This window comes from Schistocerca cancellata, chromosome 2 (assembly GCF_023864275.1).
Source record: "Schistocerca cancellata isolate TAMUIC-IGC-003103 chromosome 2, iqSchCanc2.1, whole genome shotgun sequence".
NCBI classification, from domain to species: Eukaryota; Metazoa; Arthropoda; class Insecta; order Orthoptera; family Acrididae; genus Schistocerca; species Schistocerca cancellata.
The window spans coordinates 1055111687-1055130191 of record NC_064627.1 but is presented as its reverse complement, the minus strand read 5'-3'; the positions used below and the strand labels follow the sequence as shown (position 1 = coordinate 1055130191).

The 18505-nt window shown below is 40.2% G+C and overlaps 1 protein-coding gene across 2 annotated transcripts in view; it reads right to left on the bottom strand.

Annotated features, from left to right (window-relative positions):
• LOC126163043 (ubiquitin carboxyl-terminal hydrolase 31) overlaps positions 1-18505 on the bottom strand; it is a 352669-nt gene that overhangs the window by 70513 nt on the left and 263651 nt on the right. For both annotated transcript variants that reach the window (XM_049919926.1, XM_049919927.1), the window contains exons 2-4: positions 15979-16221; positions 13790-13928; positions 5854-5998 (exon numbers count right to left, since the gene is read on the bottom strand). In XM_049919926.1, the coding sequence (XP_049775883.1) occupies positions 5854-5998; positions 13790-13928; positions 15979-16221 (527 nt within the window). The remainder of the gene's footprint in view (positions 1-5853; positions 5999-13789; positions 13929-15978; positions 16222-18505) is intronic.

The following is an 18505-nucleotide window of genomic DNA, read 5'->3' as shown; positions in this document are numbered from 1 at the left end:
AAGTCACAAGGCCCAAATGGAATCTCTCCACCTCTACTGCAACAGGCAGCAGAGAGTTTAATTGAATTGTTTTGTAGGTTTTTAATGTCAGGTTAGCAGCAGGAATCACTCCCAACAGTTGGGGGCAGTGAGGGTTGTTTTCATCCTGAAGCCAAGGAAAACTGATCATACCAAGGATATGAGACTGATCAGTGCACCCTCTTTTCTTTTAAAGACATTACAAAAACTGGTTAACGTACACTTTAGGGAAAGGAGGCTAACTAAGGTTCCTCCGCATATAAACCAACACATATATGAACTGGGTAAATCATGGTGAAACAGCACTTCGCAAAGAACTACACTTCCAGAAAATTGCTCTCTGCATCTTTGTGGATATCGTGGGGCTTTTAGCAATATGACAGTTGAACCCATGTTTAGAGCTGCAGAAGAGCACTGCACTGAGACCACCATATATAGGCAGATGAATGATCAACACCACCAGAGGTGTAAGCAAGGAGAGGTTTTGTTCCCACTACTGTGGAACCCAATGATGAATGGATTCAATGAAGCACTACATACTAGAGGCTGCTTTTTCTGAGACATAAAGACGACTTTGTCAGAGTAATGTTGGCAAATATGCTAGTGCTGTTAGAACTATGGCATAATTTGTATTTAACATTGTGCGAAATTGGTGTAGGAAACAGGATATAAGGGTCAGCCCCTTTAAAACTGTTGTAGTACCATTTACAAGAAATGTTTCTCTAGCACATGTACTGGAACCCTATGCTTCTCAATGAAACTCTCCTTGTAGAGAATGTAGTAAAATATCTAGGTATAACCTGGATGTGGAACTATAATGGACTCCTCACATAAAGAATGTATGTTCCAAGGTGAAATGTACTCTTATGAGCACTGGGAGAGTGTGTGTGTGTGTGTGTGTGTGTGTGTGTGTGTGTGGAAAAAAAACTAGGGTTTAAACCACAGGATTATGTGCTGGGTACAGTATGGCAGAACCAAGTACAACACTAGGTGGCTGCTGAAGAGCTTGGCAAGGTGCAGAGACCAACCTGATTAGCTGTTAACAAATGGAGTTAGTTGCACACCTACTGCTGGGATGGAGACCATGCTGGACATGCCCTCATTACACCTATCAGTTAAAACTGAGGCAGTGACAGGGGCATACAAGCTAAAAACTGGAAATAACTGGATACTCTTAGGATATCTTGAATCCCATACCGATTAAGGAATGTGGTAAACATATGAATGATTGAGGAAATGCTGACGGATTATACAATAACTTCCATATGCTTCAATAAACCTTCATGTGACAACTAGAAGTAGGGAGCACCGAAAGAAAAAACCACAACACCATGCAGGAGACATAGACTGGTTTACTGACAAGTCTAAAACAGGCAAAATCAATGGGGCAGGGGTATATGGGGTAAGGTCACTAACATAACTACAGAACAGAGAAATGATTAGGAATCATCACTTTCTCTGGGATTCACAGGTTTTGAGGACACTTATGACTCTGTACTGACAGAACTAGAGAAACAAGGTACTGATTCGACCTATTTTGTTATGAGGAATGTAAACATTTAATGCTATTCATTCCATTAAATTTCATCTGGATCATGGGAAATTCAAAATTGGTAAATGAATCAGGAAAACTTATTTCACATCACGAAAACCCTTCTCAGAAGTCAAATTGGGAAAATGGAGAAAGAATGTGTGTGAACAGATCAAATCTGAACTTTTGTATCCCACCTGGTAGGCAGCGCGTGGGTCTGCTCCAGTAAACTGAAGGGTAGGCCAAAAGTAGGAAGTGAGTAGGAGCAGGATAAGGTGAAATGCTTCAGTGATGTGTTTAAATTTAAATCACCTTTACAATAGGAAGAATTAGGATTACATTAGGCTTATGTAACTTTGGCTGAGATGAGCATGTAGGTGCGAAGCCATACATCAAGTTACAAAGGAAAAAATCTGTAGTGGCTCGCCCGCTATGAAATAGAAACAATGTTGCTTGGTCATCTACTTGGAGTCAAGTGGGCTGAATCCAGAGCAGTGCTCGTAGAGCTGCACAGCGTTGGCTGGAGGGTGCTGTTGTCAGTGTCGTAGTGCCAACCTAGCAGAGTGCACGTACGTTGTGGTATCGTAGCTATCGATACCACATGAACCATTCATTTATGAATGGTATGTGACAAGAACAAATATCAGTAATGCAATGTAAGAATTCGAATTGCTGCAGTTTACCTGCTGTTGTCATTTTGCTAGGTGTTTGTGTCAGAGAGTAATATATTGTCAACTCTTCTCACAATCTACACTAGGATTTTTAACTGTAATCATTTCCCAATATGCAGTCTTTCTCTTGGAGCATTTGTCAATGAAGTTTGACAAATAACTCTGTAAAACTGTTGCACTTACTGATTGAATCCATAAAGAAGCATGCCTCTCTTCTTTGGACCTCCTCTATTAGACATACATCTTAAGGGTCCCAGATTGATTAGCAATATTAAAAAATTGGTTGAAACGGTGTTTTATGAACCACTTATTTGTAGATGAATTGCATTTTCTTAGGAGTCCTCTAATGAACTGGCATCTTTGTTTTCTATCAAGTTACTCCAGATGTTAACTCCTGCATATGTTATCCAACCATTTATGCATAATACAATTATTATTTCGGTTGAGGGTCAACTGCAAGCCAATGTAGAAAGTGTCCATTCATCTGAAAGTCTTTCTGCATTTTGTTATCAACTGTAACTTGGCAATCGTAACATATATATCCAACACATCCAAAAGGAAGCACTACAAATTTACAATTAAGTCATAAAATGAATGGACAGGTCTTTGTACTTTGGGCAGCTGAAGGAAACAGTTGGATGGAGAACGAAAGGAATAAATAGAAGAACAGAAATGGCCTAGTGCAGGACGTTCCAACGCTGGCTGCAGTGCGTGCTCCACTGGGAGCACAGCTGACGATTGGCACCATAGGATTTACTAACGTTTTGCACTTTGTGGTGAATGTACTTAAAGCGATGATGTCTCCCAATATCCTGTTGCCCTTTTCCCTTTTTTGGAAGAACAATTCTCATCTGTTGAAAATGTTGGGTTGCCTCAGTGTCTAGTACGCCATAAGATGCTCACTACAATGAAGTAGTACAATATGGAGCATGTCCTTTCACACCGGGCAGTTTGATGGGGTCAACGGTGATGTAAGGGGTAGGCACTGTTCTGTGGGGACAGATGGAATTCTGCAGGTGGCTGGGGGTCAGCAAAGATTTGTCTCTTGTGTGAAAGAAAAAAAAAGTTGTAGCTGAATTTGGGAAAAACTTACCAAGTATACACTGTTCTGTCCACCAGAATGCAAAAAGTATGAGATACGGCTATGTCACGAAGGTCATGGTACAATGTGTAAATTTTGTAGGGTGCTATGGTATCAATCACCACCAGTTCAAGGGATTTTTGTGAGCTCTTGACACAGTGTATGGTGATGTACACCATCATTGTGCAATATGAGGCTTAGTAAAGGCAAAGTTCTCAATATATTTTTTGCTATTCAGAAGGAAATCACCCAATTTATGGAAATGAAAGGAGAGAGACCACCAGCACTCAGTAAGAACAAATAGGTTGCAGACTTGGCCTTTCTCACTTAAATCACTTAAATTTGTCACTTCAAGCAAAGGATCTTATTCCTAACATGTATGACAAAATAAATGCATTCACAGACTAACTAAGCCTGTTTGAAAGGCAGCTCACTGCACAAAATCTAACGTTTTACGAAAGCCTTTCATCGCTACAAATACCTCAAGACTCATGTTTCACAGTGTACCAAAGAAATATTGTTTAACTCCACCAGTATTGCCAGCCCATGTTTAGAGACCTGTGTAACCTAGAAACTTATTTCCATTTTTTTTGCATACCATTTTCTGTTGAAGCTGATACTGTGTCTTCAGAAACGCAGTTAGAACCACTCACTGATTACAAAAGTGCACTCTACTCAAGGACAGATATTACAATACAACCAATTTCATAAGATGGTACCATAATGTCCAAGCAGAAGAGTTTCCAAAGCTACACAGAAGTGCAGGTAATATTACTTCTATGTTTGGCTCTAGATATTCTTATGAGCAACTGTTTTTCATTATGACAAGGATAAAACCATGGGAATGTCCCAGCTCCATGACCCAACAACACTGGAGAGCATTCTACATCTTTCAGCAACAAGGTATCTCACTCCAACTATTTTGCCTCTTGCAATGAAAAAGAAATGTCTTGTTTACAAACGTAATACAATATTACTCTTTTTCAGTTAGAATGAATATTTCTGTTTCACACATCCCACTACAATGCATTACTTGGTCATAGTCTCCTCATAACCGGTTTTATTAAACACAATGATGACTATTCACAAAATGCAACCTGCTTTCCCATTCCTGCAAGTGTACAACCGACTCGTTTGTTGCACACACGCGCACAGTTCATGCATCCTTGCCCAGCGGTCATGGCTGTGCCCACGGGCACCCAGCTGCCTGCCAGTTGGCACACCTGCTGGAACAGCATGGCCCAGTGTACTTTCGACAAGTTGATAACTGTTTTCAAAGCTAATAGTCAGTCTGTATTAACAGTTTCGACCTACTGCACTGAGATATCATGAACCTTTCATCTGAAATCCTTTCAAAAATTTATAATAATAATAATAATTATTATTATTATTATTATTATTATTATTATTATTATTATTATTATTATTATTATTATTATTATTATTATTATTATTATAATAATATTACAACCACTACTATGTGGTGCCACCACTATTTTTCACTGATTCTGTGGAAGAATGGCAATGGAGGATTGCAGAAGTTGTAGGCAACCACATGGCTGTTTATACATTGCGAAACAGACCATGCCTTGAACTGTGAACCTGCCAGCACAACAACCAGATAGAGGCCTTACAGAAGGGGTCAAGTAGTTTCTCCATCAGTGGGCTGCAGAAATGTTGTCAAGATCATGATCAGGAGCAGCACCTCAGCACAACAGATGAGCCACTGTCTTGTATAAATAGTTGTGACTTTTTGGCAGAGAGAATCACAGCCCATCAGACCAACTACACTGAGGTGGATATGCTGGGCACCGCCACACCACGTAACAGCAAGCAGCCACCAAAAGCCTTGAACAGCAGCACAATCTACTAACGCCAAGCCTACCTTCTGGGATTTGGTGCTGCTACACTGGTGGGGCACTCCAGGATCTTCCAGCAACAGAAGCAGCTCATGACTGGTGCCGTAAAGCTGTCCTCCCTCCTGTTCTGAATTGGTGTGGACACTGTGTTGCCTCAAGCCACCACTCTACGTACAAGGATGTGGGACTTCCTGCCAGAAGGCTGACATCCTCAGCAAGTATCCCATTTGTCTACAGGTCCACTCACAGGACTCACACAGTGCAGCACACCTGCACTAGCAGGTTGTAGGCACCAGTATTCCGCAGTGAATACGTCAGGACCTGCCGGCTGGTCGCTAGCCGGCACTGCGCCACATGCTCCTCCCTCAGCATGTGCCTGAGGGGGTAATGCTGCCACACTGTAGCACCGCATGAGGGGGTAATGCTGCCACACTGTAGCACCGCTTCACAAGTTGTAATCAAGTAATTTACTTGTTGGTACTGGTATAATCAGGTGTCATTGGCCTGCACCCTTGCCATGACCCACCCCACCCAAACCTGTATGGAAGTCACCCACCACCCTGGGTTGACTTTAGTTGTTGTTGCTGCTGTTGTTGTTGTTGTTAATATTATTTATTACAGCATGTTTATTGATAATTTATTTTTTCCTCAGTTCACAAAAATTAAAAATTCACAGCTCTACTGTACACATACCTTGCACATTGATCATCGACAACGAGCAAGTTGACCCAGCACAGGAGGATGTAGGCGCCGCTGTCCTCTGTCGCTTCTTTCAGCTGTGGCAGCTCCAGACAGTATACAGGGTCAGTCTCCTTAATTATCGACACTGGCTGAGTGTCTGAAAAGATGTTTTAGCAAAGAACATGCTAAGTGCCCAACTATAAGAACAGGGACTACTCTATGGGGAAAACCAGAAGTTCAGTCTTTAACAAAATTTGCACACCTGGGATCAAAATTTTTGAAATTAAAACTGATTCTATATTAGTTATCTACAACAATGAAAAATACATATTTAATATAAAAAAATTATGATACCCAATAAACCACCTGTAGCTAATCAATGTGTGGCATGAAGATGTACATAATGCTGCAAACAATTTCACTAGCTACTCAACTGCAACTCTTTTCTTAGTTAAGTAACCAACATTACACACATAAACATTAAATAGACAGGTTTATACCTCTGCATATGAGACATGATTTTACTTGAGCTCTTTTCCTCTTTCACTTCTTTTTTGTTCGTTTAGAGTTGTTCTTTCTCAAACAGCATCCTTATGTAAACTATACACGTGTATTGCTTCCTGCCCAATGCTTATCTTTCCTTTCTTCCATCTCTCTTACTTATATAAACATCAAAAAAAGTTTTGCATCACCTCAGTTCCGAGAGTTCCAGAACCTGGACAGGCAATTGGAATAGAGATCAACATAAACATCATTTCTGCCCTTTTTATTGACCACAAAATCCACACATTGCTCGTTGTACCGCCATACAGAGAGACCTTCAGAGTTCGCGGTCCAGGTTGCTGTGCACACCGGTACCTCTAATAACTAGTAGCACATCCTCTTGCACCGATGCTTGCCTATATTCATCATGGCACACTACCCACAAGTTCATCAAGGCACTGTTGGTCCAGATTGTCACACACCTCAACAGTGATTCAGTGTGGATCCCTCAGAGTGGTTGGTGGGTCATTTCTTCCATAAACTGCCCTTTTCAATCTATTCCAGGCAAGTTCGATAGGGTTCATGTCTGGAGAACATGCTGGCCACTCTAGTCGAGTGATGTCATTATCCTGAAGGAAGTCATTCAGAAGATGTGCACGATTTGGCATGCGAATTGTCATCCACGAAGACGAATGTCTTGCCAATATGCTTCTGATATGGCTGCACTATCGGTCAGAGGGTGGAATTCAAGTATCATACAGCTGTTACAGTGCCTTCCATGATCACCAGTGGCGTGTGTCGGTGCCACATAATGTCACCCCAAAACAGCAGAGAAACTCCACCTTGCTGCACTCGCTGGACAGTGTGTCTAAGGTGTTCAGATTAACCAAGTTGCCTCCAAACACATCTCTGACGATTGTCTGCTTGAAGGCCTATGCGACACTCATCGGTGAAAAGAACATGATGACAATCCTGAGCGGTCCATTTGGCATGTTGTTGGGCCCATCTGTACCGTGCTGCATGGTGTCGTGGTTGCAAAGATGGACCTCACCATGGACGTCGCGAGTGAAGTTGTGCATCATGTAGCCTATTGTGCACAGTCTGAGTTGTAACACGGCATCCTGTGGCTGCACGAAAAGCATTATTCAACATGGTGGCATTGCTGTCAGGGTTCCTCCGAGCCATAATCCTTAGGTAGCAGTCATCCACTGCAGTAGTAGCCCTTGGGTGGCCTGAGTGAGGCATGTCATCCACAGTTCCTATCTCTCTGTTATCTCCTCCATGTCCAAACAACGTTGATTTGGTTCACTCCGAGACACTTGGACACTTCCCTTGTTGGGAGCCATTCCTAGCACAAAGTAACAATGTGGACGCAATCAAACGGCGGTATTGACCGTCTAGGCATGGTTGAACTACAGACAACACGAGCTGTGTACCTCCTTCCTGGTGGAATGACTGGAACTGATAGGCTGTCGGACTCACTCCCTCTAATAGGCAGTTCTCATGCATGGTTGTTTACATCTTTGGGCGGGTTTAGTGACATCTCTGAACAGTCAAAGGGACTGTGTCTGTGATACAATAACCACAGTCAACGTCTATCTTCAGGAGTTCTGGGAACCTGGGTGACGCAAAACTTTTTTTGATGTGCGTAAATTGCCCACACTCGTTCCTCTCCTCCATTCACAATCTTTTCTATTTCACATCCAACTATTAATATATGTTCCATACCACTGTAATATTGGTAACTTTCAATTGCATTTTTAATAAGTGTGCCCCCAGATTTTCCCTCCTTTACTGAACAACAGAATATTTAGTGTATGCGTATTCCAGCATTTTCATTAAGGTGTAATTAACTGATCTCATTTAAGAGTTTAAATTGTATTTCTACAATGTTTTATCTAACCTGGCTACCTTCTTTATTTGGGAACTGGAAGGAGGTTTTTCAAAACAGTGTCTCGGGACCTTTGCCACTCATGGGCAAGTGCTCTACCATCTACCCAAGCACGACTCGTGACCCGTCCTCACAGCTTAATTTCTGCCAGTATCTTGTCTCCATTACAGCACAGCATATCGTAACATCCACTGAACTAGTCTTTCACAGGAATTGCAACTGAGTGTCAAAATCCTACAACTTTTAAGCTTTCCAATGCACACTGCACAATGTGCTAGCTCTAACTTTTCAAACAATAGGTGGACATTAATGAAATGTCATTTGGCATTCTGATTTCATGATTCGTACCATGGAGTAGGCGACATTCAACATTGAAGCACATTAACGACAGCGACACAGCATTCTCACTGGCACAGTTTTATTCCTGCTTGTTTAATGTTTGTCACTAATCTTCTGACTCATTTGTGGAGAGTAATTAATGTTCCATTCACATTTTAATACAACAACTGTGAGATACACAACAGACATTATCCTAAATGTTCTGAAGTTTGCTGTAAGATGTTTTAAGCATAGGATCCTTATAGTCAGTGCACCAGTGAAGCAGTTAAACTACCAGTTGTTGAGAAAATCGTGATGCTTTCCTTCAGGGGCACTGATTGACTGCTCACATAACCTAAACTGGGACACTTTATTTCTACATATGGAAGAAAATTCTACGAAGAGCTACTGCTTGTCAGAAATTACAGGAGACAGAAAAGATAATACTGACCGTTGTAGCAAAGATTTGCAGAAATCATCTTAGCTTGACACCTGAAGTACTTAATTTTTTGAGGCAGCACCCACTTAACTATGTACAGTTTCACTCAAAGTTGTTCCCATGAGTGTAGATATGCCAGCTATCATTACTACAACTTCGTCATTGATCTCAAAAAATATTTTCCAGTCACAGATTTATTTAGATGTTAGAATAGGTGCAAGAGATTGTGTGCCAATTTGCAAAAATGGGTGAATGATCCAACAATCCCAATTTCAGTTAGTCCATTTTCCCACTACTAGAAGAACTTTGCAAGTAAGAGCATTGCTCTGAAGAAAAGTGATTTCTTCTTTCTCATTTGTCCTCTGGACCACTCTTCACATATCTGTCTTTCATACAGTTGGTCACCAATTCCTGCTGTCTCTGAAAGGTAATGAATAAATAAAATCCCTTTTGCCTCTCAGAAAATACTGGTTCTAATATTTCAGCTGAAATTATGTTTGCCTATTTTGGTGCAGGATCAGAAAACTTGCACACACTGCTTTCATTCCCATTGTGTTCCCCTCTTTCCTTTCTGGTGCCCTTCCTTTATCCAACCAGTGCTGGGTCAGGACTGGTACTGTGCTGCTCCAATGTTTGGGGAGAACCAACCATAGATGCATTATAGGCTATTACAATGATGTGGTTGACTCCCAAAGGCATTTTACAGCTATTGCTTGCATCGCCACTCCCAGGAAGGAATTTGTCTGCCCTTCTATCTGCACCTAGTGGAATCACATGGTCAAATGTGACATCATTTTTGAAAGTGTTTGTGCATCATGTATCTGAAATGGGATTTTGGGACCAAACCAGCTTTACCTAGGTGGATGGCGAAAACTGTCTAAAAAGCACATCCATGCTGGCTGGCACACCGTTTGCTGCTGTCAAATCAATGAGGTGGATTTGATCCAGGAATGGCACACCTCTCTGTGTCTGGGAAGCAGGCATTTTAACACACCTTCCAGGCTGTGTGTGTCAGATGAAATGCTGTGCACAAGTCCCTCCCACAATAACAAGTTCGCACATGAAAGCAAATGTCCTCTTTTGGAAACAGTCCAGACATCCTGAGGAATCCACTTTCAAATTTTGCTTTCCTCAACATTAAAAATAAAAGATGTCCACCTTACACAAAGCTTTCTCATTATTAATTCTTCATGCAAAATGCACCATACTCTTTCTTACTGTGCACTCTATCACTGTTTTCATCTGTGGCTGCAACTCTTGTTAGGAACAGTTTTCACTTTGATTGTCTTCTCGTGAACTAGAATGTGAGTATGAGCTCTATTCATGATTGCAGAAATTTATTTCTAAGGAACTGTGCTAGACACAGCTACGTAGCTTGTTGCAAACTGTAGCTGAACTGTAGTTAATTATGAATACACTCCTCCATATGCGCTTCTCCCCCCCCTGTTCTGCTGTTACAGGTAGCACAATTTAGAGGTGCTGTTGCCACAATGGTGTCTGTCTGTCTGTCTATGCAAGAGAGGGGGCAATGAGTTTTGTGGGTTCATAAAAATTGGTCATCTGTTATAGTTCAGCAAAAGTTCTGAAGTGCATATGGTAAAGATCTGCCAGAAGAGAAGAGCATAAGAGGATGGTACAAAAAGTTTAAATAGACTGGAAGTGTTAGTGATGAGGCAATAAGAGACAAGACCTGGAGTGACAACACTGTTGATACTGCGCATACATCTCGATCTATCCGCAGAGACCATCATGTCATTTTCCAGAGAAAAAGGCATACCTCAGAGCACTGCGGTGTAGAGTTTACATGAGTGGCTGCATTTCCATGCATACAAAGTGCAACTCCTTCAAGCTATGCCAGCCAGAAGATAAGCCCAGATGTGCTGAGGTTGCTAGGATCATGCTGGCACAAATTTGATGTAAACAACAAAAACCTTAATAAGGTTTGCTTTTAAGGCGAGTGACTTTTCACATCTCCAGAAAAGTGAGCAGATGTGCTCGGTGTGGCTTAATGCCCAACATAATTATTGGACTGTTCTCTTTTAGTGAGCCTACGTTCACAGCAACTGTTTACCCGGACACACTGTAACTTTACATCGCACCTCAGTTACAGGAATTACAACCAAGACTATTGTCTCAACAAGATGGTGCACTGCCACACTGAGGGTTACTTGCCTGCTAGTTCTTGGATGAAATCTTTTAGAGAGTTAAACTGATAAAGACAGTCCAACATCATGCCAACCACCTTCACCAGACATAATCCCTCTTGACCTTCTTTGTGGGGTTAACTTTACTGATTGTGACTGATTGCTGGCAAAAAAATTCATAAGGGAATAAGTATATAGTGCGGCTACTGGCAATATGCCAAACTGTTGGAAGACATGTCTACAAGAGGTTTTAGCCCTTTCTTCCCTCAATGATGCATAACTGCTGTGCACATTTTGCACAATATATTGCCACTCCAAACAAAATGCACTGATAAAAAACATGATTTCGAGAGAAATTAAGAGGTTATTTAGTCTCTTCGTCTCTAAATCTACAGGCTGAACAGTAGACAGGATCTCCTTCAAACAAGAAGAGCATCACAAAATGTAACAGCACATCTAGTATACAATAAGGATCAGCAATCACAAAGGAACCGGGGGTCACAAAGGCCGTCTGGGGCTACTAAATGGCATTGCAGTTATTTAGTGACATGCTAAAAATGGCACCCACTAAAGTAGGTGCTCAAAGTTTTTTTCCAGATGCAATGAGACATGCTCGACATCAATGCTTCATTGAACGGTGCACCCTCTCAAAGATACCTGGTATATCTCTAAGACATCCTGTTGCAGCAGCAATCCTGCCCACTAGTTCCTCTGGCGACATAACAAGTGTTTCATACCCAAGGCCCGTAAGAAACCTCCATAGGAAAAAATCAATTGGGGACTGATTGGGTGATCATGGCGGCCATGCAACTGGCCCATTGTTACCAATCCACCAGATGGCAAAGGTTGCCTGCAGATGTGCCCTCACTTGTCGGCTGAAATGTGGCGATGAATAGGTATGGAAACATCATTCAGCATGTATGGCAGAATCTCTCACAGGATAGAAGATATGTGCGAGCATCAGGTCAGTCCGGGAGAAAGTACAGTGCAATTAAACAGTCTCCAACAATGCCAGCCCACACGTAACTGTAGCGCTTTACTGTGGCTTTCATGATCCCTGGATTCCTGTGTGATTACTGATCATTGTTGTGTGCCAAATGTGTCACGTCAGTTTGTAAATGTTTCTTTTAATCACCCTGTATATGGACTTTCTCGTTACAGAAGAATGATCGTGCTGTTGCTTGCTTTTTTTGATTGCTCCAGGTGCCTCAGAGACAGACATGGTACTACAAAGTAAGGCTTTGAGAGTGTAAGATAGCAAAGATTAGTGAAAGCAAGGTGTACACTGCAGAAGTGAAATGGTGAATGTGCAAAATTGTCAAAATGTGAAGATGACTGAGCGAATTTCATGTGGACATCAAAGTATCATAATTCATGTTTTTATCTCATTCAGCTTATGTTAAGGAAATCTCGGTTTGTATTTGGTATTTATCTAAGGGTGATAAATTACATTTCGACTTAATCAGATATGCCTGTGTTATAGTGTATGTATACATATAATTGAAAGTGTGCATGTCCTCACTTCATCTATACATTGGAAATTATCTACTGACAGTTTAATGAACAAATAAGTAAGTAAATAAATAAATAAATAAATAAATAAACAGTTGCCCCAGAATAAGATGCCACTAGTGAATGAAAGTGAGAAAAGTAAGTCAACTTTCTCACAGTTTCATCTCCAACACCTGACAAAAGTTGCAGATCTAAGATGATTTAATATCTGTAACATGTGATTTCCAGTTCACATTCTTACCAGTATAAATACTTAAGCAATTGGTATATACTCTTCCATTTATTGAATTACCCTCCTGCATTATTTCTTATGGTGTGTTCAGGCCTTGTACAGTACGTAACTACATCTACTGAGTTTATAGTGAGCAAGATCATTAGTTACCGTCAATTGCTTGTGTTTACATCAGTTGTCAAAGAGTTTGCACTCCAGCCATCAGAGGTGCTTGGTTTTGATTTGTTCTTTGTGTGCAGTGCAACATCCCATGAATGTACCATACGACAATAATTTTCTTGGCAACAACAGTCAGTTCTTGTCAACTATATTGTAGTGCCAACTACAGTGACGTATTATCAAGTACCTTCTTCTCTGTTTATTGGTGAATAAATCTTACTCATTCCTGCTGTACTGGAGTTCTATTTTGTACAACTGGCCGAATACCTTGAATGCGAAATTATAGTTGTTCAAATGGCTAACACCTAGTTGTACCAACAACTTTTATGTAGACTCAGTGACAGCCCATTTGCAGAGAATAACTGCAGTGTCAGCAAATATGACTATTTCTGCTCCTTGTATACAAGAAGCCAGATCATTTATATGTAGCCCAAACAAGAGCAGAGCCAATATTGACTCCTGTGATGTAAAATCCAAGAAAAAATGTTGTAAATTGAAACAGCTGAACAATGTACCTGGCAGTAACTCATAAGGTGCCAGGGTGAAGTTTTAATTTGAAAACTACATATCATTAGGGTTCTGGGTATTACCTGTACATTTGTAACTGGCAATTTAAACTGGCTGTTACATGGAAATAAAATTCAGGAACATTACGAGTAATTTTCTGCACTCATATTAACTTTGTCTATTCTATCGACAAATCAATCACAGCATTTAATGGTACTTCCACGTAAACTGACCACATAACCGATGTTTCCTTTAACACCAACCTGAAAATGTGCGATGGAAGCCAAAATCGTCTATTTCTGTGAGCAGCATGTGGTTCTCAGAGATGCATGTATCAGATGCCAACAGCTCACGCAATTCTCGTACTTCTGCTTGAGCCGGGAGAGAGACACCTAATTTCACCTGAAATTAAAATGATTCCTCGAATACTGCACTTTCTTCCACTTTCAAAAACATTCATACAATATCTGACAAATTTTAGTAAAAATTGAAGATAAAAGGGCTGAGTAAAATTGTTAAGGCAGCTGTGCTTCGTAATTTCTTATATTACCCCACAATATTTATGATGAACTCTTTATTTGGTAAGATACAGAACACAAGAGGGTTATTTATTCTCTTATGTGCCATTGTTGATCCACTTACGATCCAATGGCATACTGTTAAGTCACAAGGGAATTTTTTTGACTTGATTCTCTCTGCTAAGGTACTTTGGATATTAATCACATCCCCTCAGATCATGTCATTTGTGTAACAAACAGCATTCACAAATTAATGAATGAGTAAATAATATGAAAGAAATGAACAGTAACAACTGTAGGACTCTTATGCCTTAGCATACTTACCGAGTAAAAATTTAAATTTTTGTAGTGACTTCATAAAATAAGTGCTGCAAATTTCTCAACTGCAATTTTACACAAAATAGAGACTAATAATTAAATGATTAAAGGAAAGTGAAAAAAAAAAGACTGGAAAATTCTACACTCACCAAGCACTCTGAAGTACACCCACACTATCGTTTTGACAACAGGTGAAAATAAATGCAAGCAACATGGAAAATTAATAGCAAAGAAATTAATTTCCCATGCTGATTGCACTTATTTTCACATGTTTTCAAAATGCTATTATGGGTGTACTTCAAAATAGTTGGTTAGAGTAAAATTTTCTTTGTAATTCTTCAGACTTTTCTGGTGAGAATTTTCTAATTTTGTGGTACTTTTATCGTTCAATTTTAACCTCTTATTTTGAGAAATTTGTATTACTAATTTTATAAAATCACTTGGAAGAGAATTTACAATATAAGGATAACATGCTTTACTGAGCTATCTCAAAATTAGAGTAAAAATAAGGTTGTGAAATAATTATTAAATGGACATTTAAAATTGGTATTTATGTGATAATTAAAATCAGAATTTTGTCCATTGATTTATACCAACATAAAAAGGCAAAATAAAACAGCTACCACATTGACTAACACAACAAAGCAAAAAAAGAAAAAAAATTCTCCAAGACTAAGCATCATTTCAGGTGAGGTGAAACACAAAAAGTAATCCCAATGATATATTTAATTTATTATCTCCTTTCACAATTCAGAAGATTTCAAAGCAATAGCCCATTGTGAAAAAGGGTACGGTTTTTCCCAATACACAAAAAATTAGATTATCTTTTCAAGAGATGTAATGTATGTAGTTTCCCTTTGGTGGTCCCATTTCCCCTTATTTCCTCCATTACGGAGAAATATTCTTCAAAGTATACTGCAACTACTCAGAAGCTATGGGCATAGAATAGGGGGAGGGGGGGGGGGAGAGAGAGAGAGAGAGGAAGAGAAGGAGGAAGAGGGGGGGGGGGGGCACAGAGGTGGTGGAGAGAAAGAACACTGATCTACAATATCCAAGCATGTTTCATCATAAAAATGGGCATTGAGGTGCCAGGCGCCAGAAATGAAATTTCTTAGATGCATCATCCAGAAGGCCAATGTGGATAGGGTAAGGAATGAGAAGATGAGGGGAGGGAGGAAGGAAGGAAGGCAGAATTTAGACACCCCTTTTGGGCAGAATCAGCACATCTTGACTATGGTGGTATAGACTTGTAACAAGGCTGCAGCCTACAAGAACAGAAATTTGTGAAGAGGTGTGGAAGGACAACATCTTTTAGGAAGACCCAGAACCTGATGGATCGACACGATCTAGAGTGACCTCGCTGCCAAAGGAAGGACGACATATAATGTTCTCGGCGACATATTATACATACACAAAAGCAAGTGGAAGAGGCTCATTAACAGCAGCTGACAAACTGGAATTATACAATGATGATGATGATGATGATGATGCTGATGCTGATGATATAAGTGACAAAGTGTAGGAACTAGTACCTTTATAACAATGGGTCAAACATAAAGAAAAACTCTGATTTGTTAGTTTTAACTTAACGCCGTAAGCAAGGAATAGCTGCTAACCTGTCTCGGCTGCTGCGAAGTGTACAGCACCGTGACGTACACGGGCCTCGTCTGGTTTTGCGGTACAGGCACAGACACACAGAGGAAGGGGTCGAACGTGTTGCTCTGCCGTTTACAACGTGGGCATGTTAGTGATGACCTAAACTGAGCTTGGAACACAGCGTGCACGAAACTGTTGTTGCAGCGAATGTGGTTTTCCAATGTTTCAGCAGCAACCACCTCATCTGGTCGACCAAATGAGTTCTGAAAAAGAGAGAAAAATTAAATTAGACTTCTGTATCAATGCTATACAATGTCTAATGTTGCATAGGATATGTATCAAATGTCACAAAAGATTAAACAATGGAAACTCCAGGTAGGAATATCAACAATGTTGGAAAAGTTAGATTGCTACTTACCATAAAGAAGACGTGTTAAGTTACAGACAAGCACATTTAAAAGAAAGTTTTATGTAACACCTTTTAATTGTGCCTATCTCTAAACTAACATATCTTTTTTACAGCAAGTAGTGATCTATCTTTCCTATATTGTTGTAACAAATGATTAATTTTTGAAAGTGAACTTGGTCATACTATCATGAAACAATTTTCAGTGACAAGGAAAGGGCTGTTCTCTGAGAAATCGCAATTTTTTGAGTGCATATGAGAATAAATACTGCTGCAAACACTCTGACAGTGAACTGTGGTACACTGAATTTGTACAGAGTTCTAACCAAGATGTAATCATGCTGTAGACTACAACTGCTATTTGTCTTACGCACTGTCATATATAAATGTTTACATGTTTCTGATAGTGAAGTTTAGATTTTCAACAAGAACACATCAAAACAACTTAATTATTCAACACTCTAACAAGATTTCACTGATGTTTGGATGTTAAGTTAAACATCAATAGCTTGATAGTTAGCATCATACTGGTTCTTGTAGCGGAAGATAATGTACCAATCACTCTTCAGAAGAAATTTTTGTATTTGATCTATTTTTGATTTTTTTCCTCTTAGTGAGACAAAAGAACTGTATGTATTGCCAGTTACCACAATCTGTTACACTGCTACAAAAAAAAAAAAAAAAAATGTATACAGGGTGATTCAGTTGCCCCTACCGAGGGGTTTATGCAACCCACACCACCTTCAAAGCAAAAATGACCTTCAAATACCTTTTTCTTGCGTAACTCGAAAACCACGGCCTCCAATGAAAAAACACTCCCATACAAATTTTAACGACATTAAATTTCCTATGAAATTGCCGTGTTCATTTTTTCTGTAGGACTAATAGTTTGCGCGTAGCTAGCAAAAGAATATGAAAATTTAAAATTTCTGGTGTGATTTTTGAAAGTGTTGCAGTTAGCATAAAACCCATGGGTAGGGGCAGCTTACTTACCCTGTATCCTCGTTTCTATTCATCTTACAGCTGACACTTGAAAAAAGTGTAATGAAAACGTAGATTAAACGGACACATTCCACATCATTACAAAATGTTGTAGTCATGATCTGCGGAACAAATATTAAAGTAATGTAATGCGCCACGTCAAAGCTTTATAAAGAGAAGCTGTTCATATTGGATATCTTACCACGTCTGACTATTGTATTTTAAAGATGGGCACCATGGGAGAGTAATAGGATCAATGCTGTTAGTTAATTGACTTAGTAGATAGTTTTTGTTGCAATCGTAGGCTATCTGAGGATGATGCACGTACCTATGAAAAAATTCTATGCAGTAAAAGTTGCAGTAATATCCAGTTACATTTCGACTAGTTATGAGGCCACTGCAGGAATTCGTAACTTACTCTTAAAGTAGAGAAACGCAAATTGTGCCCTTCACGAAACTTAAAAGCATGGTATGCCTTCACTACGGTATTAATTAATGACAATTAGAGCCAGTCAAGTCAAATGTTTGGGAATAGCAATGTGCGGAGACAGGAAGCGGAACGATCAGATTAGCTGGTTGTAGGTAAAGCAGATGGCAGACTACCGATTTATTGCTAGATACTGGGACACCGTGCCTTATCTTCGAAAGATATTGCGTAAAAAATACTTGTACCAGTCCATACATGAGTACTGCTGAAGAGTGTGGGATACACACAGTTAAGCCAGACTAACAGCAGGCACGGTGCTATACAGAAGAAGGTCGGTGTGAATTGTCACACGCTATTCTGGCTGGCAAGCGTGGAACAGAAATGTTGCAACGTCTTGACTGGCAGACTCGCAAAGAAAGACGTCGAGTACTTCACAAGTACCTATTCAGATAAGTCCGCGAACCTTCTTTCAGGGCAGAAATTGGTTGATTGGATGGTTGATTTGGGGAAGGGGACAAAACAGTGAGTCATCGGCCGCGTCGGATAAGGAAAGGATGCGGAAGGAAGTTGGCAGTGGCCTTTCAAAGGAACAATCCCGGCATTTGCCTGAAGCGATTTAGGGAAATCACGGAAAACCTAAATTAGGATGGCAGGGCGCGGGTTTGAACTGTCGTCCTCCCGAATGCGTGTCCAGTGTACTAAGCACTGCGCTGTCTCGGTCGGTGGCAGAAAT